At 49.7% G+C, this 25,178-nt stretch overlaps 1 protein-coding gene across 1 annotated transcript in view; it reads right to left on the bottom strand.

The window, feature by feature from the left end:
- The window catches only part of STAG1 (stromal antigen 1), a 1,758,022-nt gene that overhangs the window by 1,661,933 nt on the left and 70,911 nt on the right, over positions 1-25,178 (bottom strand). Inside the window, 1 exon segment of the mRNA XM_030215628.1 lies at positions 5,649-5,745. Within this exon segment, the coding sequence (XP_030071488.1) occupies positions 5,649-5,745 (97 nt within the window).

The raw sequence follows: 25,178 nt of genomic DNA, 5'->3' as shown, positions 1-25,178 counted from the left end.
GTCGAGAAGGGGACCAGTGTTGATGCTTCTTGGTCTTCGCCCAAGGCATGGCCTCGGTACCCTTCGGTACCGACGAGGAGGACGTCGAATCCAAACATCTCCTCAGGGTCGGGTCCGAAGATGGTCGGTCCCAATGGGCCTGCGAAGCAGGAGCCTGTGAGACAGATGGAGACCCACTCGACGGCTCACTACTCCCAGCATGCAGCAGTCTGCGGACAGCCATTACCTGCACCGCCGAACTCGGTACCTTTGTCGACGTCGACGCTGAAGTACCAGGCAGGCTCCAAACAGACGTTCCCACTGAGCCTGTCTCGATGCCTGTGTCTACTTTTTAAGGCTAAGGCACAACTTACACGCGTCTGGGTGATGTTCGGGCCCAAGGCACTGGATACACCACGAATGGGGATCGGTACCTGAGATTGCCCGGTTGCAACGACCGCACTTCTTGAATCCGCTGGGAATCCTCGACGTCATGGACGGAAAAATAGCAGCGGCGAGGTCAAAAACGTCAATGGTGCCAAAAAGAAAGGCACAGAAAAAGGAAAACCTTGAACGGCGGTCTAAGACAGCCATAATGGCGGCAAAACAAAACTTAGGCGGCCAAAGCTAAAACTATAAGGATTTTTTTTTTAATAAGAAAAGGAAACAGCTCAACAGAGCAAAAGAGAAGTAGTGAAAAAACGCGAAAACGCAATGAAAAAAAGCCAAAGGCTCCTCAGGACGTGGTGAGAGGGACAAAATACAATCTCTCTCGACCGCGGACAAAAAAGAACTGATGTCCCCGCATTGGGCGGGAAGATGGCCGCGCATGCGTGGTGCGCGCGCGTGACCGAAGGCTCTAGCAAACTTTGTTGCTAGAAAGATTTCCAGACCTCAGGGCTGCCGTGGGCGTCACCCATCAGTGAGAACAAGAAACCTGCTTATCCTCAGAAAATATCTGTTTTATTTATGACAGATCTAGCGTTTACGTACGATTGATAATTGATTGTGAGAGATTTTATTTGAATTAGTTAATGGTTGATTTTATGTTTAGTGTATTTGATATCATTAACCTGATTTTTGGTGAAATATTGCAATTGGGCATTTCCACATAGAGTTCTGGAATGGGAAGTTAAAAATGCTTTCTCTGGGAGGATGCCATCTTGTACTCTGCCAATTTGATTGAATTAATGGGATGTTGTAGAACTCTGTGGTAGCTTTGATTAATAGACTCGTAATCCAGTAACATATTTATTATTTATTTGGATTTTGCTCACACCTTTTTCAGTAGTAGCTCAAGATGAGTTACACTCAGGTACACTGGATATTTCTCTGTCCCAGGAGGGCTCACAATCTAAGTTTGTACCTGAGGTAATGGATATTTTAACACTCCAGGTTTTAAGTTTCTTAATTATCGGTTAATTAATTTATCTCTCTATTTCATAACCTAAATTCACACATCCAGATTACAACATTACTATAATACCAACACACATAACTTTATTACATTTACACATATATTTAACAAGTGGAGATTACACAAAACACTGGAGTAAGATATTTATCAACACTGGCACTCTAAAGATTTTCTCACATCACTATGTATTACATAATTGACTTATCTTTTGTCCATTCCAACTTGAAGAGATGTTGTATAATCTCACATCAAATTCAACAATAAGTGTCAGAATTATGTTCGTTGATAAAAAGGATTTGCCAATGTCCTCTTGATAAAACAGTGTTCTTGAAACCAATGATTCCACCGAACCAGATCTTCCATCAAGTTCTTCTTACAACAGTGTTAGAATCCCACACATATCCACCATTATTGTCCACAGATCTCAACACAGGCCGTGTTTCATTACTACTTCTTCAGGAGATCCAGCCACCTTTCGGCGCTAAGCACAAAAACAGAGACTTCCGTTCTGATAGTCTACAACGTCATATCCGATTCATCGGATATGACGTTGTAGACTATCAGAACGGAAGTCTCTGTTTTTGTGCTTAGCGCCGAAAGGTGGCTGGATCTCCTGAAGAAGTAGTAATGAAACACGGCCTGTGTTGAGATCTGTGGACAATAATGGTGGATATGTGTGGGATTCTAACACTGTTGTAAGAAGAACTTGATGGAAGATCTGGTTCGGTGGAATCATTGGTTTCAAGAACACTGTTTTATCAAGAGGACATTGGCAAATCCTTTTTATCAACGAACATAATTCTGACACTTATTGTTGAATTTGATGTGAGATTATACAACATCTCTTCAAGTTGGAATGGACAAAAGATAAGTCAATTATGTAATACATAGTGATGTGAGAAAATCTTTAGAGTGCCAGTGTTGATAAATATCTTACTCCAGTGTTTTGTGTAATCTCCACTTGTTAAATATATGTGTAAATGTAATAAAGTTATGTGTGTTGGTATAATAGTAATGTTGTAATCTGGATGTGTGAATTTAGGTTATGAAATAGTGAGGTAATGGATAAGTACATAAGTACTGCCATACTGGGAAAAGACCAAGGGTCCATCGAGCCCAGCATCCTGTCCACGACAGCGGCCAATCCAAGCCAAGGGCACCTGGCAAGCTTCCCAAACGTACAAACATTCTATACATGTTATTCCTGGAATTTTGGAGTTTTCCAAGTCCGTTTAGTAGCGGTTTATGGACTTGTCCTTTAGGAAACCGTCTAACCCCTTTTTAAACTCTGCTAAGCTAACCGCCTTCACCACTTTCTCTGGCAACAAATTCCAGAGTTTAATTATACGTTGGGTGAAGAAAAATTTTCTCCGATTTGTTTTAAATTTACTACACTGTAGTTTCATCGCATGCCCCCTAGTCCTAGTATTTTTGGAAAGCGTGAACAGACGCTTCACATCCACCTGTTCCACTCCACTCATTATTTTATATACCTCTATCATGTCTCCCCTCAGCCGTCTCTTCTCCAAGCTGTATAGCCCTAGCCTCCTTAGTCTTTCTTCATAGGGAAGTCGTCCCATCCCCGCTATCATTTTAGTCGCCCTTCGCTGCACCTTTTCCAATTCTACTATATCTTTCTTGAGATGCGGCGACCAGAATTGAACACAATACTCAAGGTGCGGTCGCACCATGGAGCGATACAACGGCATTATAACATCCTCACACCTATTTTCCATACCTTTTCTGATAATACCCAACATTCTATTCGCTTTCTTAGTCGCAGCAGCACACTGAGCAGAAGGTTTCAGTGTGTTATCGACAACGACACCCAGATCCCTTTCTTGGTCCGTAACTCCTAACGTGGAACCTTGCATGACGTAGCTATAATTCGGGTTCTTTTTTCCCCACATGCATCACCTTGCACTTGCTCACATTAAACATCATCTGCCATTTAGCCGCCCAGTCTCCCAGTCTCGTAAGGTCCTCTTGTAATTTTTCACAATCCTGTCGCGATTTAACGACTTTGAATAACTTTGTGTCATCAGCAAATTTAATTACCTCGCTAGTTACTCCCATCTCTAAATCATTTATAAATATATTAAAAAGCAGCGGTCCTAGCACGGACCCCTGAGGAACCCCCTCTAACTACCCTTCTCCATTGTGAATACTGCACCTTTAACCCCACTCTCTGTTTCCTATCCTTCAACCAGTTTTTAATCCACAATAGGACATTTCCTCCTATCCCATGACCCTCCAATTCCCTCTGTAGCCTTTCATGAGGTACCTTGTCAAACGCCTTTTGAAAATCCAGATACACAATATCAACCGACTCCCCTTTGTCCACATGTTTGTTCACTCCTTCAAAGAATTGAAGTAAATTGGTCAGGCAAGATTTCCCCACACAAAAGCCATGCTGACTTGGTCTCAGTAATCCATGTCCTCGGATGTGCTCTGTTATTTTGTTTTTGATAATAGCCTCTACCATTTTCCCCGGCACCGACGTCAGACTCACCGGTCTATAATTTCCCAGATCTCCCCTGGAGCCTTTTTTAAAAATGGGCGTTACATTGGCCACCCTCCAATCTTCCGGTACCACGCTCGATTTTAAGGATAAGTTGCATATCACTAGCAGTAGCTCCGCAAGCTCGTTTTTCAGTTCTATCAGTACTCTAGGATGAATACCATCCGGTCCAGGAGATTTGCTACTCTTCAGTTTGCCGAACTGCCCCATTACGTCCTCCAGGTTTACCGTGAAGTCAGTAAGTTTCTCCGACTCGTCCGCTTGAAATACCATTTCCGACACCGGTATCCCACCCAAATCTTCCTCGGTGAAGACCGAAGCAAAGAATTCATTCAGTCTCTCCGCTACGTCTTTGTCTTCCTTGATCGCCCCTTTTACCCCTTGGTCATCCAGCGGCCCAACCGATTCTTTTGCCGGCTTCCTGCTTTTAATATACCGAAAAAAAATTTTACTATGTTTTTTTGCCTCTAATGCTATCTTACCCAAGACCACAAGGAGCAGCAGTGGGGTTTGAACCAGCCACCTCTGGATTTAAAGACCGGTGCTCTAAGCACTAGAATTAAACAAGTGACCTAGCTCTTAAATGATGCCATTATCTGTGTTACATGAAAGAATTTTGAGAGGAACAGAGACAGATTAACTAGTTAATCTAAAAGTAAGTTTGTACTAAGCAATAGGGTAGGTTGTGTGGCAGTATGTATACAAGAGCATATAGACAAGAAAAGAGCATATATGAGCAAAGTCTAAATCAGAGACTAAGCTGAGTTAAATATACAGTGTACAATTAAGACATTTTACCTTAAATCAGTTAGTATGTTCAGTTCAGGTAAATCAACAGAACAGGATATAGAAAAAATTAACGAAGCTGCATTAGAAGTTGCGCATGAAGGGGTGCTGTTCAAATCAAACTGATGATGCCACTAACTGCTGTCACAATTCAAAAGTTTAAAGCATGCAGGAGGGCAGATAACTCACTGGTCAGCACTGTCTCTGATGTTAAGGGCTATTTCTGGTGTTGGGAAGCCCTGAATAGCAGCCACTGAAGCTCACGTGTTGATGTTGCCCCACCCAACCATATTTTAGTTTAAATGCTGCTCTCTCTCTCTCTGTCTTTATATACATACAAGGAGACAAACTCCTAAGGCAAATTAATATATATATATATATATATATATATTTTTTTTTTTTTTTTTTTTTTTTAAAGCAGTTAAGCTCAAAAATAACCAGAGACTATTGACTAGCAAGGCTTCACGTGTTTACCATAGAGTACCAGCCTAATGGTTACAGCTGAAAATCTGGGTACAAAATCCCACTGACATTCCTTGTAATCTTCGGTCACTTAACCCTCTGTTGCCTCAGGTACAAATCTAATACTGTAAATCTTCCATGACAAGGGAACACCCACTATTTCTAAATGTAACATCTTAAACTGTGTGAGCTAAATTCATATAAAGTCTCGGGAGTCAAAGTCTGTACAAGCAGTACATACATGATGCAGTACATATTAAGTTCATGTTTACTGGAGCCATTGATGTGTGCAAATTATGAGAAATAAAAACATTTTAAAACACTTTTCATATAGTTAGCCGAAAAGTTACATGAAGTATATAAAATGAATAACTAAACACAATTTCATTTGACAGTATCCTAGTATATTCCATATACAAGCAGAACTATGCTAAAATAACAAATAACTTGAGTCACATTTTGAATTGCTTCTAATTTCCATACCTTTACATCCCGAACATTGGATAAAGAAGTTTATTAAATCCAGAAGCGCAATGTCTCTGTCTTGTTTATAAGATTCAATCCAGTCATCAACTACAGACTATTCAAGGGAAAAAGCATGATATAATCAGATATTTTTGCAAAGAAAAATCAGTTTTGCATGACATCTAAGAACTTCAATAATTTATTAATAGTTTTCTATAAAATATTATTTATTCAAGTTTATCACTATATATTTTTTTAATTATTTATTTTACATTTTTTGCCCCACACTAGTTATCAATTTCAGTGTCAAGTCAATTGGTTCTGCCTCATATAACTCTAATGTGCTTGACCTGGGATGCATCCCATGAGGGGCAATGTAGTCAATCACACCAGAATCCCAGCTGACCAGAGCTCCTTTTCCAGTCGCACACCTTGCACGCTGGAGGAATCATACAAATACTGAGACACAGGCGATAGCAAACAGTATAAGAAATTAAGATGGGGCGCAGGTCATGGGCTATCTACTCGTTTTAAAAATGGTTAGCGTTTGAAGCCAGGGTACAGCAAGTTTGTCTCATATTTCCTGTATCCCGTTATAAAAACTATTAAAACAGACCACAGGCTAAATTCAACTAACCCTATTTAACTCCTGGGTAGTGAACGCGTTCTATTTACTTCAGAAGTTGCTTTCAACACAACTGGCTTGTGAATGACGGGCATCAACCAGTCAGAATGCAGGTCTCCCTGACCACTTTCTCATTCACACATTTCACCTGTTAGGTTTTCAGGATATTCATAATATACATGAGATATATTTGCATATCATGGAGACCAACTATAACCAAATCTCTGGTATATTCACTATTAGCAAGCCAGACAATCTAACTGGTCTAGTATGCCTTTATGACTGGAATGGAGCATAACGTTCTATGCTGCTCTATATGACTAGGCACTCACCACTCATCCTGTCAAAGACAAGCTGGGACGAGATCCCAAGCAAAAATCTTCAAGGCAAAACCTCAACATCACATCACCAACTCTAGAAGATGACATGTATTGTACATGTTTATTTTTCTTAACAAATTAAAAACAATTTGAGATATTTACGGTAGCTTAGAAAACAAGAAAATGTACCATAATATTTTCTGTTTACTTACAATAGCATCTCCTAGGTCACCCTCTGCTCATTCCATATTTTTTAATGCCTGGCGGCGGGGTAGGGGCTACGCTATTTATACATGAACAACTCTCTCTGAAAAAAAATACCACATTGCCCCTCAAAAAAAGGAGAAGACTCAAGAGAAATGAAAAATTAGGTTTCTTACCTGAAAATTTTCTTTCCGTTAGTCGTAGCAGATAAATCCAGAGACCTGTGGGTTGTGTCCATCTACCAGCAGGTGGAGATAGTGCAACTGCACTGTCTTACAGGACAGACTGCTCCTTTGTCAGTCAGCATATCTCATAACAAAGTAAAAGGAAACAGAATTATAACATTTCTCCTTCCCCAGAGGGAAAAAAATGCCAAATCCAGAACTGCAAATCTGCAAACCAATCACAACCGTCAAGCTAAGGGAAAAATACTGCAACAAGATTCAATAAGAAAAACCCAAACCAGAAATTCTGGAAACCACAAAATTAGGGTGGGCCTCTAGATTCATCTGCTGAGACTAAAGGAAAGAAAATTATCAGGTAAGAAACAATTTTTCGATCCTTAGCATCAGCAGCAGATGAATCCAGAGACATGTGGGATGTAGCAAAGCAGTCCTGAAGTAGGGTGGTAATCTGAAGCTCCCTTGGATATCCTCAATACACGAAAATGTGCAGCCAACAAAACAGACAAATCCAAAAGGTAGCAACTGAAGATGATACATAAGGAAGGTAAAATTATGCATCATACCTGATAATTTTCTTTCCATTAATCATAGCTGATCAATCCATAGACTGGTGGGCTGTGTCCATCTACCAGCAGGTGGAGAGAGAGAGCAATCCTTTTGCCTCCCTATATGTGGTCATGTGCTGCCGGAAACTCCTCAGTATGTCGATATCCAAGCTCCATCCGCAGGACTCAGCACTTAGAGAATTATACCCACAAAGGGACACTCTGCCCAGCTCACCAACGCCGAAACGGGAGAGGGGAATTAACCCAGCTCATCCCCACATAAGTGGGGGAGGGGAATCCGTCCAGCTCATCCCCGCGGAGCGGGGGAGGGACACCAGCCCGCCGATGCGGGGGGATCTGGCTTATCCTGCAACCGCAACCGCGTGAGGAGCTGACTGACCCTAACACCGCCGAAGCGGGAGGGGTACAAAGCTGCCCTATAGCCGCACGAAGCGGGAGGGAGCGCCGGCAGAATTTAGGTCTCAATCCAGCCCCGTAAAACGGAGGGGAGAGGAATGCAGCAGCTCACTGTAACACAAATTCGTCTCAACTCTTGAAGAATCCAATTGAAAAAACTTGAACACGAAGTCCTCCTGAACAGGAACTGAAGACTAACCTTGAACCTGAAATGCAACCAGAATATAAACAGTACAGATATCTGGGAGCGGCTATGGATTGATCAGCTATGATTAATGGAAAGAAAATTATCAGGTATGATACATAATTTTACCTTCCATATCATCATGCTGATCAATCCATAGACTGGTGGGATGTACCGAAGCAGTACTCACCCAGGGCGGGACATTGAAATCCCTGACCGCAATACTGAAGCTCCAAACCGGGCCTCCGCCCGATCAGCCACAGTCAAGCGGTAATGCCTGGAGAAGGTATGGGCCGATGCCCAAGTTGCCGCCTTGCAAATCTCTTCCAAGGAGACGGACCCAGCCTCTGCCATCGAGGCCGCCTGAGCTCTAGTGGAGTGAGCCTTCAGCTGGATAGGCGGCACCTTCCCCGCGGCCACATAAGCCGCTGCAATGGCTTCCTTGACCCATCTTGCCACTGTAGGCTTAGCAGCCTGCAGACCCTTACGAGGACCTGCAAACAGGACAAACAGATGATCCGATTTCCGGAATCATTGGTCACTTCCAAGTATCTGATGATGACTCGTCTCACATCCAGATATTTGAGAGCAGAGTATTCCTCTGGGTAGTCCTCCCTACGAAAGGAAGGGAGACAGAGCTGCTGATTCACATGGAAGCGAGAAACAATCTTGGGCAGGAAGGAAGGCACTGTGCGAATAGTCACTCCTGCCTCAGTGAACTGCAGAAAAGGCTCTCGACATGAGAGTGCCTGGAGCTCGGAAACTCTTCTGGCTGAAGTGATAGCCACCAAAAAGACTGCTTTCAACATCAGGTCTTTCAGAGATGCGCTCGACAAGGGTTCAAAAGGCGGCTTCTGCAAGGCTCTTAGCACCAGGTTGAAATTCCACGCAGGCACCACTGAGTGCAGAGGAGGGCGCAGGTGATTAACTCCCTTGAGAAAACGTACCACATCTGGCTGCGAAGCCAGGGAAGCACCCTTCAGGCGGCCCCTGAAGCAAGCCAGAGCCGCTACCTGGACTTTAAGGGAACTGAGCGACAGGCCTTTCTCCAGACCTTCTTGCAGGAACGCCAGCACTGAAGAAATTGGAGCAGTGAAGGGAGAAAGTGAGCCTGCTTCACACCACGCTGCAAAGGTACGCCAAACCCTGGCGTAAGCAGTAGAAGTACAGCGCTTCCTCGCTTTCAGCATAGTGGCGATGACCTTGTCTGAGAAGCCCTTCTTCCTCAGAAGTTGCCGCTCAATAGCCAGGCCGTAAGACCAAAGGGGGAGGGATCCTCCATCACCACGGGACCCTGATGCAACAGGCCCTGCTCCACTGGCAGCCGCAGAGGGTCGTCCACTGAGAGCCTGATCAAGTCCGCATACCAGGGACGTCTGGGCCAGTCCGGACCCACCAGGATTATCCGGCCCGGATGCTTTGCCACCCGGTCTAGTACGCTGCCCAACATGGGCCAGGGCGGGAACACATAGAGAAGCTCTTGTGTCGGCCACTGATGGAGAAGAGCATCTACTCTCAGAGATCGAGGGTCCCGTCCTCTGCTGAAAAAGCGCGGCACTTGGTAATTGGCCAATGACGCCATCAGATCTAGGCTCGGCTGGCCCCAGCGCTTCGTGATGTCCATGAACGCCTCAGCCGATAACTGCCACTCTCCGGGATCCAAGGTATGGCGACTGAGAAAGTCCGCCTTGACATTCATGACTCCGGCAATGCGGGCCGCTGACAGCTGATCCAGATTCGCTTCTGCCCACTGGCATAGATTCATGGCTTCCTTGGCTAGAGGGGCGCTCTTGGTACCTCCCTGGCGGTTGACATAGGCCACAGCCATGGCATTGTCCGACAGGACCCGTACTGGCTTCAACGCCAGTACCGGGAGGAACTCCAAAAGCGCCAACCGAATGGCTCTGAGTTCCAGGTTGATAGACCACTTTGCCTCTGCAGGAGACCAGAGCCCCTGCGCTGTCCTTCCCATGCAGTGGGCTCCCCAGCCCGTCAAAGAGGCGTCCGTCGTGACGACAATCCACTCCGGGGTCACGAGGCATCCCTGCAGACAACTTGTCTGTCTTCAGCCACCAGCTCAGCGCCTTGCGCACTGCTGGGTCCAAGGGAAGGCGCACAGCATAATCCTCCGACACCGGAGTCCAGCGCTGCAGCAGAGTGTTGTAGTGGTCTCGCAGAACTTCTCGCAGAACTCGCACTACTTCCATCATGGCCGTCATAGAGCCCAACAGCTGCACATAGTCCCAAGCCCGAAGCGGAGAGGCTACTAGGAACTGGTCCACCTGAGCCTGAAGTTTGACAATCCGATTGTCCGGCAGAAACACTCTGCCCACTTGGGTGTCGAATCGAACTCCCAGATACTCCAGGGACTGAGTCAGGCGCAGCTGGCTTTTCTCCCAGTTGATGATCCACCCCAGGGAGCTCAAAAGAGCAATCACCCGGTCCACAGCTTTGCCGCACTCTGCATAAGAGGGGGCTCCGATCAACCAGTCGTCCAGATAAGGATGGACTTGTACTCCTTCCTTTAGTAGGAAGGCCGCGATGACCACCATTACCTTGGAGAAGGTCCGCGGAGCAGTAGCCAACCTGAACGGGAGGGCTCTGAACTGGAAGTGTCGGCCCAGGACAGTAAAACGCAGAAAGCGTTGATGAGGAGGCCAGATGGGAATATGCAAGTACGCTTCCTTGATGTCCAAGGATGCCAGGAACTCCCCTGCCTTCACTGCCGCTATAACAGAGCGGAGAGTCTCCATTCGAAAGTGCCGAACTTTCAAGGCCCGATTGACCCCTTTGAGGTCGAGGATAGGCCGGACAGAACCTCCTTTCTTTGGTACCACAAAGTAAATGGAGTAACGTCCCTTGCCAAGCTGATTTTCTGGCACCGGAACGACCGCACCCAGGCGGATCAGATTGTCCAAGGTCTGCTGCACTGCCACAGCTTTGACCGGAGACTTGCAGGGAGAGAGTACAAACCCGTCTCTTAAGGGTCGGCAGAACTCTAGCTTGTAGCCGTCTCTGATGACTTCCAGCACCCAAGCGTCTGAAGTTACCCTGGTCCACTCGCCCAGAAACGAGGACAGGCGTCCTCCAATCTGCACTGGGCCAAGGACCAGGACCCCGTCATTGGGTACGAGACCCTGGGGGAGGACCGGAGGGCGCACCTCCGGCATGGCGGTCTCTGCGAAAGGAATGCTGCTTGGGGGAGAAGTTCCTTTTGAAGGAAGAGGGGGCAGAGGAGCCCGACTTGCCCGGGCGGTACCGACGGGCTTCCTGAAACCGTCCTCTGGAGATACCGGGGCGAGCACTGGCCCGAGCCCTGACCTCTGGTAACCTCTTGCCCTTAGACGTGCCGAGATCAGTCACAATTTTGTCCAGCTCGACCCCAAAGAGCAGCTTGCCTTTAAAAGGCAACTTAGCCAGGCGGGACTTAGAGGCGTGGTCTACAGACCAATGTTTCAGCCAAAGCCACCACCGCGCAGAGACTGTCTGAGCCATACCTTTAGCCGAGGCTCTCAAGACATCATACAGTAAGTCTGCCAAATAAGCCAAGCCCGATTCCAGGGCCGGCCAGTCAGCCCTCAAGGAAGGATCCGAGGGGGAAGCCCGCTGCACAATCGTCAGGCACACCCTGGCCACATAGGAGCCGCAAACTGAGGCCTGCAAACTTAAGGCAGCCGCCTCGAAGGACGACCTTAAGGCCGCCTCCAATCTTCTGCCTTGGGCGTCCTTTAGGGCCGTGCCACCTTCCACCGGCAACGTCGTTTTCTTAGTCACCGCAGTGATTAAAGAATCCACGGTAGGCCAAAGAAAGGCCTCCCGTTCACTTTCAGGCAAAGGATAGAGGCGGGACATAGCCCTAGCCACTTTGAGGCTCGCTTCCGGGACATCCCATTGAGCCGAAATTAAGGTGTGCATGGCATCATGCACGTGGAAGGTTCTAGGCGGGCGCTTCGTCCCCAGCATAATGGCGGAGCCAACAGGGGCTGAGGGAGAGACGTCCTCTGGAGAGGAAATCTTCAAAATGCTCATGGCCTGCGCTAACAGGTTGGGCAAATCCTCTGAGCGAAAGATCCGCGCTGCAGAGCGGTCATCCTCTCCATCCGAGCGGGAATCCGTCTCCTCCAAGGAATCCCCAAAGGACCGTTGGGAGAACTCAGATGCGCTGCCCTCATCTACATCAGAGGAAACAGAGTCCTCTAATGCCTGGGAATCCAACCGAGGGCGTTTACTTCCGGGGGCCTCAACCCCTTTATCGGACAAGGGAGAAGGGGCAGCGTTTTGCATAAGGAAGGCCTGATGCAGCAGCAAAATAAACTCGGGGGAGAAACCCCCCCAGACTGTGCACTTCAGCAGCCTGGGCCACAGCCCTAGACGCACCCTCAACCGGCGCTCGCAAGAGCGGGGGAGAAACATGCTGCGCATCCAAGATGGCATCCGGCGCGACACTCCGCAAAGAAGCCGCGCGGGAAGAACGGCGTTTAACTTTAGCCGCTTTTTCGCCATCGCCCAAATCAAGGGCGGCCATGGCATTAACGTCTCCCAGCTCAAGGGCGGCCCAAGAAGCCGTCCGAGCAGAGTGGCCGGCCAAGATGGCGGAGGCGAGCAGCGGGGCATGGGCGTTTATGGCGGGAAAAACCGCCGCACCGGAGGAAGACCCGGGACACTGACCGGCCTCCGAACTGACACCCAACAAGGGCGAATCAGACTAAGACCCCCGCATCCCCGCTAGAAGCGCACACGCGGTCCAGGGAGCCATTCTTCGCGCCCTTGCCCTCCGACGCCAAAGGCCACGTGGAGATCGATCGGGGAACCCACTGCCCGCTATAAAAAGGTAAAAATTACCTGCTTCTCGCTCCGAGCTGTAACGACCTGGTGTCCCAGTGAGTAGCTGCAATAAACGTTTAAATAAACGTTGAAATAAACACCCTTAAGAGCGTCCAAAATTTTTTTTTTTTTTTTTTACGGAGCCAGCGGGAGGGGGGAGAAAAGGAGGGACCTAGCGCCACCAGGTTTGCACTTGCTCAAGAAGAGCCCTCAACCCCAGATACTCAACAAAACCTTAAAATTAGGCTTGGAGACCTAGCCAGAGCTGCTGCTGTGTGTGACCACCACCTGCTGAAATAGAGAACATACTGAGGAGTTTCCGGCAGCACATGACCACATATAGGGAGGCAAAAGGATTGTTCTCTATCTCCACTTGCTGGTAGATGGACACAACCCACCAGTCTATGGATTGATCAGCATGATGATATGGAAGACCATGTGGCCGCCCAACATCTGTCCTCCATGAAGGCAACCAACCGGGATTAGCAACAGTATGGCCAAACATAAACAGACTGGAAAGGAGATCCCCGTTAGGAACAAACTGACGTGCAAGACTCAGAGATCTACGAGAATTCACAGCTTCAGAAACCACAATGCAATTAAAGCAGCTTCTAGAACTACACAGAAAAATAACTTCTCACCACTGCCTCAAAGAATAAAACCACATAAGAACAGATGGTTCACAGTAGGCTCAGGCATACTTCGTCAGGTGACACAGAAGCATCCACCCGCACAAGTGTTGGCACTAAAGAATTCTTTTGCTCCATTACAATACTGTGATGCTCCTGAAAATAGAACTGAGGCAGAGGAAAAAGTAATAAAGTCGGAACAAAAAGACACGAAGGTACCCAAAGTAAAAACACACCGTCACCAGAGACGTGGCTCAATGGTTCCCACGAATGGGATGCAAGCATACCAGGCTATAATCTATTTAGGAAGGTGGAGGAGTAGCTCTGTATGTGAGGAATTATATCACGGCGACTGAAATGACAGGGACCTGGGGAAAGGAAGAAACAATATGGATCACCTTAAAAAGTGATGATAGAACCTCTGTCCACATGGGTGTTGTCTACAGACCACCGACACAATTAGAGGAACTAGATAAAGATCTGATCGCAGATATTCAAAAATTAGGAAAGAAAAATGAAATCTCCCATCAACAGAACCTCTATCTGCCGGATGTAGATTGGAAGGTTTCGTCTGCCAAATAGGAAAGAAGTAGAGAGATCGTGGATGCTTTACAAAGTGCTCTGCTCAGACAGATAGTGATGGAACCCACGAGGGAGGGAGCGATGCTGGATCTGGTACTCACAAATGGGGATAGTGTGTCAAATGTCCGAGTGAGTGCACACCTGGGGCACTGACCATCAAACGTTTTGGTTTGATATAACGGCTGAAGTGGAGGGCGGCCACTCTAAACTCAAAGTTCTGGATTTCGTAAAATGGGGGAATACCTGAGTAAGGAGATGATGGGCTGGGAGGACGTACATGAAGTGGAAGGGCAGTGGTCCAGGCTGAAAGAAATAATAAATAGGGCCACAGACCTTTATGTAAGGAGAGTAAATAAAAGCAAGAGAAAAAGGAAACCGATATGGTTCTCCAAGCAAGTGGCTGAGAAAATAAAGGCTAAAGAGTTGGCGTTCCAGAAATATAGAAAATCTCAAGAAGAGGAACACGGGGAGGAATACCGGATGAAACTGAAAGAATCCAAGAGAGAGGTACGTCTGGCGAAGGCGCAAGTGGAAGAACAAATGGCTAGAAATGTAAGGAGGGCGACAAAAATTTCTTCAGGTATATTAGTGAAAGAAGAATGACTAAAAAGGGAATTGTGAGACTAAAAGATACAGTGAACCGCTACGTAGATAATGATGAAGAAAAAGCCAATTTGCTAAATGGATACTTTTGTTCTGTTTTCACTGAAGAAAATCCTGGAGAAGGACCGCGAGGGACTGGCAAAAGTACACCTGAGAATGGAATGGATATAGCACCATTCATGGAAGAGAGTGTGTATCAACAACTTGGAAAGCTAAAGGTGGACAAAGCCATGGGACCGCACGGGATCCACCCCAGAATATTCAGGGAGCTCAGAGAGGTTCTGGCGGGTCCTCTTAAAGACTTGTTTAATAAATCCTTGGAGATGGGAGAGGTTCCGAGGGACTGGAGAACGGCGGAGGTGGTCCCTCTTCACAAAAGTGGTGATAGGGAAGAAGCTGGAAACTACAGGCCGGTAAGCCTCACTTTGGTTATTGGAAAAGTAATGGAAGCGATGCTGAAGGAAAGGATAGTGAATTTCCTGGAAGCCAATAAGTTGCAAGATCCGAGACAACATGGTTTTACCAGAGGGAAATCATGCCAAACGAATCTCATTGAATTCTTTGAATGGGAAACTGGAGAATTAAATCATCGACATGCTATAGACGTAATCTACTTAGATTTTAGCAAAGCTTTTGACACAGTTCCCCACAGGAGGCTCTTAAATAAACTAGATGGGCTGAAGATAGGTCCCGAAGTGGTGAACTGGATTAGGAACTGGTGGACGGACAGACGACAGAGGGTGGTGGTAAATGGAGTTCGCACGGACGGAAAGGTTTGCCTATTTGCGGAGGATACTAAGATTTGCAACAGAGTGGACACCCGGGAGGGAGTGGAAAGCATGAAAAGAGATCTGAGGAAGCTAGAAGAATGGTCTAAGGTTTGGCAATTAAAATTCAATGCGAAGGGAGTAGAAACCCACAAGAGACTTATGTGTTAGGCGGTGAGAGTCTGATAGGTACTGAGGGGGAGAGGGATCTTGGGGTGATAGTATCCGAGGATCTGAAGGCGACAAAACAGTGTGACAAGGCGGTGGCCATAGCGAGAAGGTTGCTAGGCTGTATAGAGAGAGGTGTGATCTGCAGAAGAAAAGAGGTTTTAATACCCCTGTATAAGACGTTGGTGAGGCCCCACCTGGAGTATTGTGTTCAGTTTTGGAGGCCGTATCTTGCGAAGGATGTTAAAAAAAAATGGAAGCAGTGCAAAGAAAAGCTACGAGAATGGTATGGGAATTACGTTCCAAGACGTATGAGCAGAGACTTGCTGACCTGAACATGTATACCCTGGAGGAAAGGAGGAACAGGGGTGATATGATACAGACGTTCAAATACTTGAAAGGTATTAATCCGCAAAAAAATCTTTTCCGGAGATGGGAAGGCGGTAGAACGAGAGGACATGAAATGAGATTGAAGGGGGGTCAGACTCAAGAAAAATGTCAGGAAGCATTTTTTCACGGAGAGGGTGGTGGATGCTTGGAATGCCCTCTCGCGGGAGGTGGTGGAGATGAAAACGGTAACGGAATTCAAACATGCGTGGGATATGCATAAAGGAATTCTATGCAGTTAGGAATGGATCCTCAGAAGCTTAGCCAAAATCGGGTGGCGGAGCTGGTGGGGGAAGAGAGGTTGGTGGTTGGGAGGCGAGGATAGTGGAGGGCAGACTTATACGGTCTGTGCCAGAGCCAGTGATGGGAGGCGGGACTGGTGGTTGGGAGGCGGGAAATACTGCTGGGCAGACTTATACGGTCTGTGCCCTGAAAAAGGCAGGTACAAATCAAGGTAAGGTATACACATACGAGTTTATCTTGTTGGGCAGACTGGATGGACCATGCAGGCCTTTTTCTGCCGTCATCTACTATATAGTGAATGATACATACCTGTAGCAGGTGTTCTCCGAGGACAGCAGGCTGATTGTTCTCACGACTGGGTGACGTCCACGGCAGCCCCCACCAACCGGAAGAAGTTTCTCGGGGGCCGTCCGCACGCAGGGCACGCCCACCGCGCATGCGCGGCCGTCTTCCCGCCCGTGCGCGACCGTTCCCGCCAGTTGAATGACAAGCAAAAATGATGAAAACGCAACTCCAAAGAGGAGGAGGGAGGGTAGGTGAGAACAATCAGCCTGCTGTCCTCGGAGAACACCTGCTACAGGTATTTATCATTCACTTTCTCCGAGGACAAGCAGGCTGCTTGTTCTCATGACTGGGGTATCCCTAGCTCTCAGGCTCACTCAAAACAAGAACCCAGGTCAATTGAACCTCGCAACGGCGAGGATACAACAGAAAATTGACCTACGAAGAACAACTAACTGAGAGTGCAGCCTGACCAGAATAAATGCGGGTCCTGGAGGGGTGGAGTTGGATTTACACCCCAAACAGATTCTGCAGCACCGACTGCCCGAACCGACTGTCGCGTCGGGTATCCTGCTGGAGGCAGTAATGTGATGTGAATGTGTGGACAGATGACCACGTCGCAGCCTTGCAAATCTCTTCAATAGTGGCTGACTTCAAGTGAGCCACCGACGCTGCCATGGCTCTAACACTATGAGCCATGACATGACCCTCAAGAGCCAGCCCAGCTTGGGCGTAAGTGAAGGAAATGCAATCTGCTAGCCAATTGGAGATGGTGCGTTTCCCAACAGCGACCCCTAGCCTGTTAGGGTCGAAAGAAATAAACAATTGGGCGGACTGTCTGTGGGGCTGTGTCCGCTCCAAGTAGAAGGCCAATGCTCTCTTGCAGTCCAATGTGTGCAAATGACGTTCAGCAGGGCGGGTATGAGGTATGGGGAAGAATATTGGCAAGACAATTGACTGGTTAAGATGAAACTCCGACACCACCTTCGGCAGGAACTTTGGGTGCGTGCGGAGCACTACTCTGTTGTGATGAAATTTGGTATATGGAGCATGAGCTACCAGGGCTTGAAGCTCACTGACCCTACGAGCTGAAGTAACTGCCACCAAGAAAATGACCTTCCAGGTCAAGTACTTCAGATGGCAGGTATTCAGTGGCTCAAAAGGAGGTTTCATCAGCTGGGTGAGGACGACGTTGAGATCCCATGACACTGTAGGAGGCTTGATAGGGGGCTTTGACAAAAGCAAGCCTCATGAATCGAACGACTAAAGGCTCTCCAGAGATGGCTTTACCTTCCACACGATAATGGTAAGCACTAATCGCACTAAGGTGATTCCTTACTGAGTTGGTCTTGAGGCCAGACTCTGATAAGTGCAGAAGGTATTCAAGCAGGTTCTGTGCAGGGGAAGAACGAGGTTCTAGGGCCTTGCTCTCACACCAAACGACAAACCTCACTTGAAAAAGTAACTCTTTTTAGTGGAATCCTTCCTAGAGGCAAGCAAGACACGGGAGACACCCTCCGACAGACCCAACGCAGCGAAGTCTACGCCCTCAACATCCAGAAGGATGGGGTGCAGCAACGCTCCGTCGTTCTGCGAGATGAGAGTCGGAAAACACTCCAATCTTCACGGTTCTTCTGAGGACAACTCCAGAAGAAGAGGGAACCAGATCTGACGGGGCCAAAAGGGCGCTATCAGAATCATGGTGCCGCGGTCTTGCTTGAGCTTCAGTAAGGTCTTCCCCACCAAAGGTATGGGAGGATAAGCATACAGGAGGCCGGTCCCCCAATGAAGGAGAAAGGCGTCCGACGCTAGCCTGCCGTGTGCCTGAAGTCTGGAACAGAACAGAGGCAGCTTGTGGTTGGTCTGAGAAGCGAAAAGGTACACCGAGGGGGTGCCCCACTCTCGGAAGATCTTGCGTACCACTCTGGAATGAAGCGACCACTCTGCTCAGCCTGTCGGCCAGACTGTTGTTTACACCTGCCAGGTATGTGGCCTGGAGGAGCATGCCGAACTGGCAAGCCCAACGCCACATCCCGACGGCTTCCTGACACAAGGGGCGAGATCCGGTGCCCCCCTGCTTGTTGGTGTAATACATTGCAACCTGATTGTCTGTCCGAATTTGGATAATTTGGCAGGACAGCCGGTCTCTGAAAGCCTTCAGTGCGTTCCAGATCGCTCGGAGCTCCAGGAGGTTGATCTGAAGATCCTTTTCCTGGAGGGACCACAGACCCTGGGTGTGGAGCCCATCGACATGAGCTCCCCACCCCAGGCAAGATGCATCCGTCGTCAGCACTTTCGTGGGCTGTGGAATTTGGAATGGACGTCCCAGGATCAAATTGGTCTGAATGTAACACCAGAGCAGTGAAGTGCGGCAACTGGTGGAGAGGCGGATGACATCCTCTAGATTCCCGGTGGCTTGGAACCACTGGGAAGCTAGGGTCCATTGAGCAGATCTCATGTGAAGACGAGCCATGGGAGTCACATGGACTGTGGAGGCCATATGACCCAGAAGTCTCAACATCTGCCGAGCTCTGGTCTGCGAAGCCAGGGACAGGAGGTTGTTGGCCCTCGCTTCGGGAAGGAAGGCCTGAGCCGTCTGGGTATTCAGCAGAGCTCCTATGAATTCCAGAGACTGGGTCGGCTGGAGATGGGACTTTGGGTAATTTATCATAAACCCCAGCAGCTCCAGGAGTTGAATAGTGCACTGCATGGACCGGAGGGCTCCTGCCTCCGAGGTGTTCTTGACCAGCCAATCGTCGAGATATGGGAACACGTGCACTCCCAGCTTGCGTAGATACGCCGCCACCACCACGAGGCACTTTGTAAACACCCGTGGGGCAGAGGCGAGCCCAAAGGGCAGCACACAATACTGAAAGTGCCGTGTGTCCAGGCAGAATCTGAGATACTGTCTGTGAGCTGGCAGTATCGGGATGTGAGTGTATGCGTCCTTTAAATCCAGGGAACATAGCCAATCGTTTTTCTGAATCATTGGCAGAAGGGTGCCCAAGGAAAGCATCCTGAACTTTTCTTTGACCAGGAATTTGTTCAGGCCTCTCAGGTCTAGGATGGGACGCATCCCCCCTGTTTTCTTTTCCACAAGGAAGTACCTGGAATAGAATCCCTGCCCTTCCTGCCCGGGTGGTACGGGCTCAACCGCATTGGCGCTGAGAAGGGCGGAGAGTTCCTCTGCAAGTACCTGCTTGTGATGGGAGCTGAAAGATTGAGCTCCCGGAGGACAATTTGGTGGAAGGGAGGCCAAATTTAGGGCGTATCCGCACCACACTATTTGGAGAACCCACTGGTCGGAGGTTATGAGAGGCCACCTTTGGTGAAAAAATTTTAACCTCCCTCAGACCGGCAGATCATCCGGCACGGACACTTTGAGGGCGGCTATGTTCCCATGGATCCAGTCAAAAGCCCGTCCCCGGCTTTTGCTGTGGAGGGGCAGGGGGCTGCTTAGGCACACGCTGTCCCTGTGCCTGTCGAGGCCTTCGGGACGGCTGGGTGTACCTACGCTTGGCAAAAGCATAGGGCGCAGCCTGCCGGGCCCGGGAAAAACGTCCACCTGCTGAGGTGGGTGCTGAAGGCGCCCGATGGGAGAGCTTGTCGAGGGCGGTTTCCCACTGATGCAGTTGGTCCACCAGCTGCTCGACCTTCTCGCCAAAAATATTATCCCTCCGGCAAGGGACGTCGGCCAGTCTCTGCTGGGTGCAGTTGTCCAGGTCAGAGGCACGCAGCCATGAGAGCCTGCGCATCACTACACCTTGGGCCGCAGCACGAGATGCCACGTCACAAGTGTCATAGATACCCCTGGACAGGAACTTTCTGCACGCCTTCAGCTGCCTGACCACCTCCTGATAAGGCCTGGACTGCTCCGGCGGGAGCTTATCAACCAGGTCCGCCAGTTGCTTCACAGTGTTCCGCATGTGGATGCTCGTGTAGAGCTGGTAAGATTGGATGCGGGTCACGAGCATGGAAGATTGGTAGGCCTTCCTCCCAAACGAGTCCAGAGTGCGAGACTCCCGCCCCGGGGGCGCCGAGGCGGTATCCCTCGAACTCCGTGCCCTCTTGAGAGCAGAATCCACGACCGCCGAGTCATGGGGCAATTGGGGCCGCATTAACTCTGGGTCCGAGTGGATTCTGTACTGGGACTCTGCTTTCTTGGGAATGGTGGGGTTAGATAATGGTCTCATCCAATTCCGAAGCAGTGTCTCTTTGAGGACACTGTGCAACGGCACCGTGGAGGACTCTCTAGGTGGTGATGGATAGTCGAGGACCTCGAGCATCTCAGCCCTCGGCTCATCCACAGAGACTACGGGGAAGGGAATGCAAATGGACATGTCCCTTACAAAGGAGGCAAAGGAGAGGCTCTCAGGAGGCGAGAGCTTCCTCTCTGGTGAAGGCGTGGGGTCAGAGGGAAGGCCCACAGACTCCTCTGAGGAGAAATATCAGGGGTCCTCCTCTTCCCCCCACGAGGCCTCTTCCTCGGTATCGGACATAAGCTCATGTAGCCGAGTCCTTAACTGGGCCCGGCTCGACGTCGAGGCACCGAGGCCTCGGTGTCGTCGAGCGGTGGACTCCCGCGCCGGCGGGGAAGAAGCTCTCTCCATCGACGTCAACGGGGACTCCACCTGCGTGGCGGTCAAGACCGGCGCCGCAAGCAGCGGCGGTGTCGAAGGCCTCGGCACCGGGCTAGAGCTCGCCGGCGCCACAGTAAATGGCTCCGAGGGCGCTCGCATCAGCCCTTCCAGGATCCCCGGAAGGATGGCTCGGAGGCACTCGTCCAGGCCCGCTGTCGGGAAAGACGGGGGGGCCGGTACAGGTGTCGGTGCCGGAAGCTGCTCGGGTCCAGGAGACTGCACCGAAGTGCTGGGACCCTGACGCGTCGGTACCTCCACTACCGAGGGGGACCTCTCCTCTCGACGCGGACGCTTCGGCGTCGACTCCTCGCCGGCATCGAGAGCCGGGCGCACCGATGGGGACCGATGACGGTGCTTTTTCTGTTTTTTGCGGTGCCCGTCATCGGCGCCCGGTGGAACGGAGGAGGTCGATCTCCCTCGGTCTCGAGGGGCCGGGTCAGACAGGGTTCGGTCCCGAGGGCCATGGGCAGAGGGAGTGACCCGGGGCAGATTGCCCACGCGGCCTCTCACCTCTAACATCACCGGAGGACCGGCGGGCCGACGGGACCTGTGCTCCTGGGGTCGATGCCATCGGTGCCGATTTCGCGGACATCGATACCGGTACCGAAGAACCGGCCGTCCATACCGATGCCGTCGAGGTCGACGTCGAGGGGCCGGCGCAAGTTCCAAAAAGACGGTCCCGAAGAACTTGCCTCGCAACCTGAGTCCGTTTCCGGAGACCAAGACACAAAGAACACGACTTGATATTGTGCTCCGGCCCGAGGCACTGGAGGCACCAAGCGTGGGTGTCGGTCTGCGAGATAGGCCGGCCGCACCGACCACACTTCTTAAATCCACTCGGGACCTTCGAGGACATCGACGGAAAAATCGCGTCGGCGAAATTAAAGTCGTCGATGGTGGCGGTAAATCACACCTCGAAAAATATATCGACCGCGCGGCCACAAACGCTAGAAAACGAGGGAAAAAACAAGCGCGTTCACTCTTTTTTTTTTTTTTAACAAGAAAAGAAAAGGTGCGGAACGCGCGGGAACCAGAAACAAAAAATAAGAAATTCGCGAACAACGCGACGGTTTTCCGGGGCTGACAAGAGAGAGCGGCAACGCACGACTCTCTGCAGCGCGGAAAAAACAAGACTGGCGGGAACGGTCGCGCACGGGCGGGAAGACGGCCGCGCATGCGCGGTGGGCGTGCCCTGCGTGCGGACCGCCCGCGAAGCTTCTTTCGGTTGGTGGGAGCTGCCGCGGACGTCACCCAGTCGTGAGAACAAGCAGCCTGCTTGTCCTCGGAGAATACTATGTCACAGTACCTGTAGAAGTCCGAACTAAAGCCCATCCCAATGAGGTGACCAAGAGAACAAGGTGGGCCCTTCGAGATAATGCAGAAGACAGCAAATATCCGGCAAGCGGGAAGAAACCCAGGGAAAAACGCAGCTGGGTGATGAGGAAAGTAGAAACCACCATTGAAAGAAAAGACAGTACTAAGAGCAGAGTCACCTCTGCAGGAGATCTCTCAACAGGGCAACTCCATGGAGCATTGGCACTCGGCCTAAGCACAAAACCAGATCACGGAGGAAAGCTAGGCTGCTCCAGACTACAGCACCTGGTAGCTGGAACTCTGTCCCCTCGACAGACAGTGAGATTCTGAATCATATCGATTGTCCATCAACTTCTTCCAGTCTACACCACATAACAGCTGGCTCCGAAAAGAGCACATAACCAAACTGTGAAGCTACATCTGTCGCCTAGTGGCGCAACCACAGCAAACGACGGGCCACATGAACCCAATGCCTTGACCAAGGAGGGCAAAAATGCCAACCTTGTCTGCACAACTGGCAGCTCTGCAGTAGGCTCACATTCAGACTGCCAGAAGTAATCGGAAATCTGTGACACCCAACAAAGGCATGCCCTAGAAGCTGACGAGCTACAGATAGTGTGGGTCGGAGAGCGAGATCAGCTGAAGTTGCAGAGAAATGCTGCCCTGAATTCTCCCTCTGAAACTAAGTAGAAACAGTCGCAGGGTTCAAAAAGAAGTTTGGAAGACTTCCAAAAAGTAAACCACAACTCAGGAAGAAATGTCATCCTAAGCGCAGGTCGAATATTCCCTCCAGACATGCCAAGCTTCGCAGTGGAAACAATCAACACTGGGTAAAGCAAACATACTTACCTGTAGCAGGTATTCGCCAAGGACAGCAGGCTTCATATTCTCACAAGTTGGTAGACGCCATCCGGCGTCGCCCAGTTCGGCAATATGCCAAATAAAGTGAGAGCCTTCTGATGTGCGAGCAGCACTCCACTGAGCATGCCCTAGTGCCTTCTCACCCACAGCGTGACCGCGCCGGCTTAGTTTAATATATAAACAAAACACTAGATAAAATAAAAACCAGAAGACAACTCCAAGAGGAGATGGGTGGGATTGTGAGAATATGAAGCCTGCTGTCCTCGGAGAATATCTGGTACAGGTAAGAATCTTCGCTTTCTCCAAGGACAAGCAGACTTACAATTCTCACAAGTGGGGACTCCCCAGCGTCCAGGCTCAATGAAAACAACAAACATTGGTCAATTGGACCTAGAAATGGCGAGGACTTAACGCAGATTAAACAAACTATATACAACTAGCTGAGAGTGCAGCCTGGAACAGATTAAAATGGGCCTAGGAGGGTGGAGTTGGATTCTAGATCCCAAACATATTCTGCAGCACTGACTGCCCAAACCAACTGTCACGTCGGGTATCCTGCTCAAGGAAGTAGTGAGATGTGAATGTGTGGACTAAAGACTCCCTCGGCGACACAGAGCTCTCGGTACCGATGCGGGAAGGAGACCGGTGTCGATGCTTCTTTGACTTTTTCAAACGAAGCATGTAACTGGAACTTCCCGGTACCGACGAGGAGGACGTAGAATCCAGCCGTCGCTTCCTCGGGGCCGAGGCCGAAGAAGGTCGGTCTCGGAGGGGGGGGGGCTGTACCGCAGGAGCCCTCAGGGTAGGGGGAGACCCACCCGAAGATTCACTGCCACCAGCAGGGGAATGGACAGCCCTCACCTGCACTCCAGTCGAAGCACCACCGTCCGACGACATCAGCACTAGTGGAGGTCCTGGTACCACTGAAACCGACGCAGCATTTCGATGTCTCGGTACAGACGATGCAGAGGGTCGATGCCTCGATGCAGTCGATGCCGAGGTCGAAGGTCTTGATGCTGTCGACGTCGATGCACTCGATGCCCCCGGTGCTGTTGTCGACGAAGAGCCCGAGAACAACACGTTCCACTGGGCCAATCTCGCTACCTGAGTCCTCTTCTGTAAAAGGGCGCAAAGACAACAGGCTTGCGGGCGGTGCCCAGCCCCCAGACACTGAAGACACGACGCGTGCCTATCAGTGAGCGAGATTACCCGGGCGCACCGGGTGCACTTCTTGAAGCCGCTGGGAGAATTCGTTGACATGGGCGGAAAAATCACGCCAGCGAAATCAAAATTCGTAATGGCGATATAGGCACCAAAAATAGGGAGAGAAAAAACCCGAACCGAGGCCTCAAAAAAGGCCTACCCCGAAAGCGAAAGGAAACTTACGCGGGGCAAAAGCTGGAAGCACGGGAAAGGGGTAAAGACCGTAAAGGTCCTTTTTTTTTTTTTTTTTTTTTTTTACAGCGAAAATCGCGAAGACGCGTGAGGGTCAACTTTCAGGGGCGCGAAACGGCGCAAAACACAACCGTCCCGAGCGCGGACAAAAGACGACTGACAAACACGAGCCAGTTCGGGCGGGAAGACAGCCGCGCATGCGCGGTGCGCATCGGCACGCGAGGACTAGCAAAGGCCTTTGCTAGTAAAGTTTTCCGATTGGAGGGGCTGCCGTGGACGTCACCCATCAGTGAGAACAAGCAGCCTGCTTGTCCTCGGAGAAGCATACAATTGGGCAATGAAACAAACAATTCTGCCTTGCAACAGGGTTCAC

This window comes from Microcaecilia unicolor, chromosome 10 (assembly GCF_901765095.1).
Source record: "Microcaecilia unicolor chromosome 10, aMicUni1.1, whole genome shotgun sequence".
Lineage (NCBI taxonomy): Eukaryota > Metazoa > Chordata > Amphibia > Gymnophiona > Siphonopidae > Microcaecilia > Microcaecilia unicolor.
The sequence above is the reverse complement of the archived record's forward strand: the minus strand, read 5'-3'. Positions and strand labels throughout refer to the sequence as shown.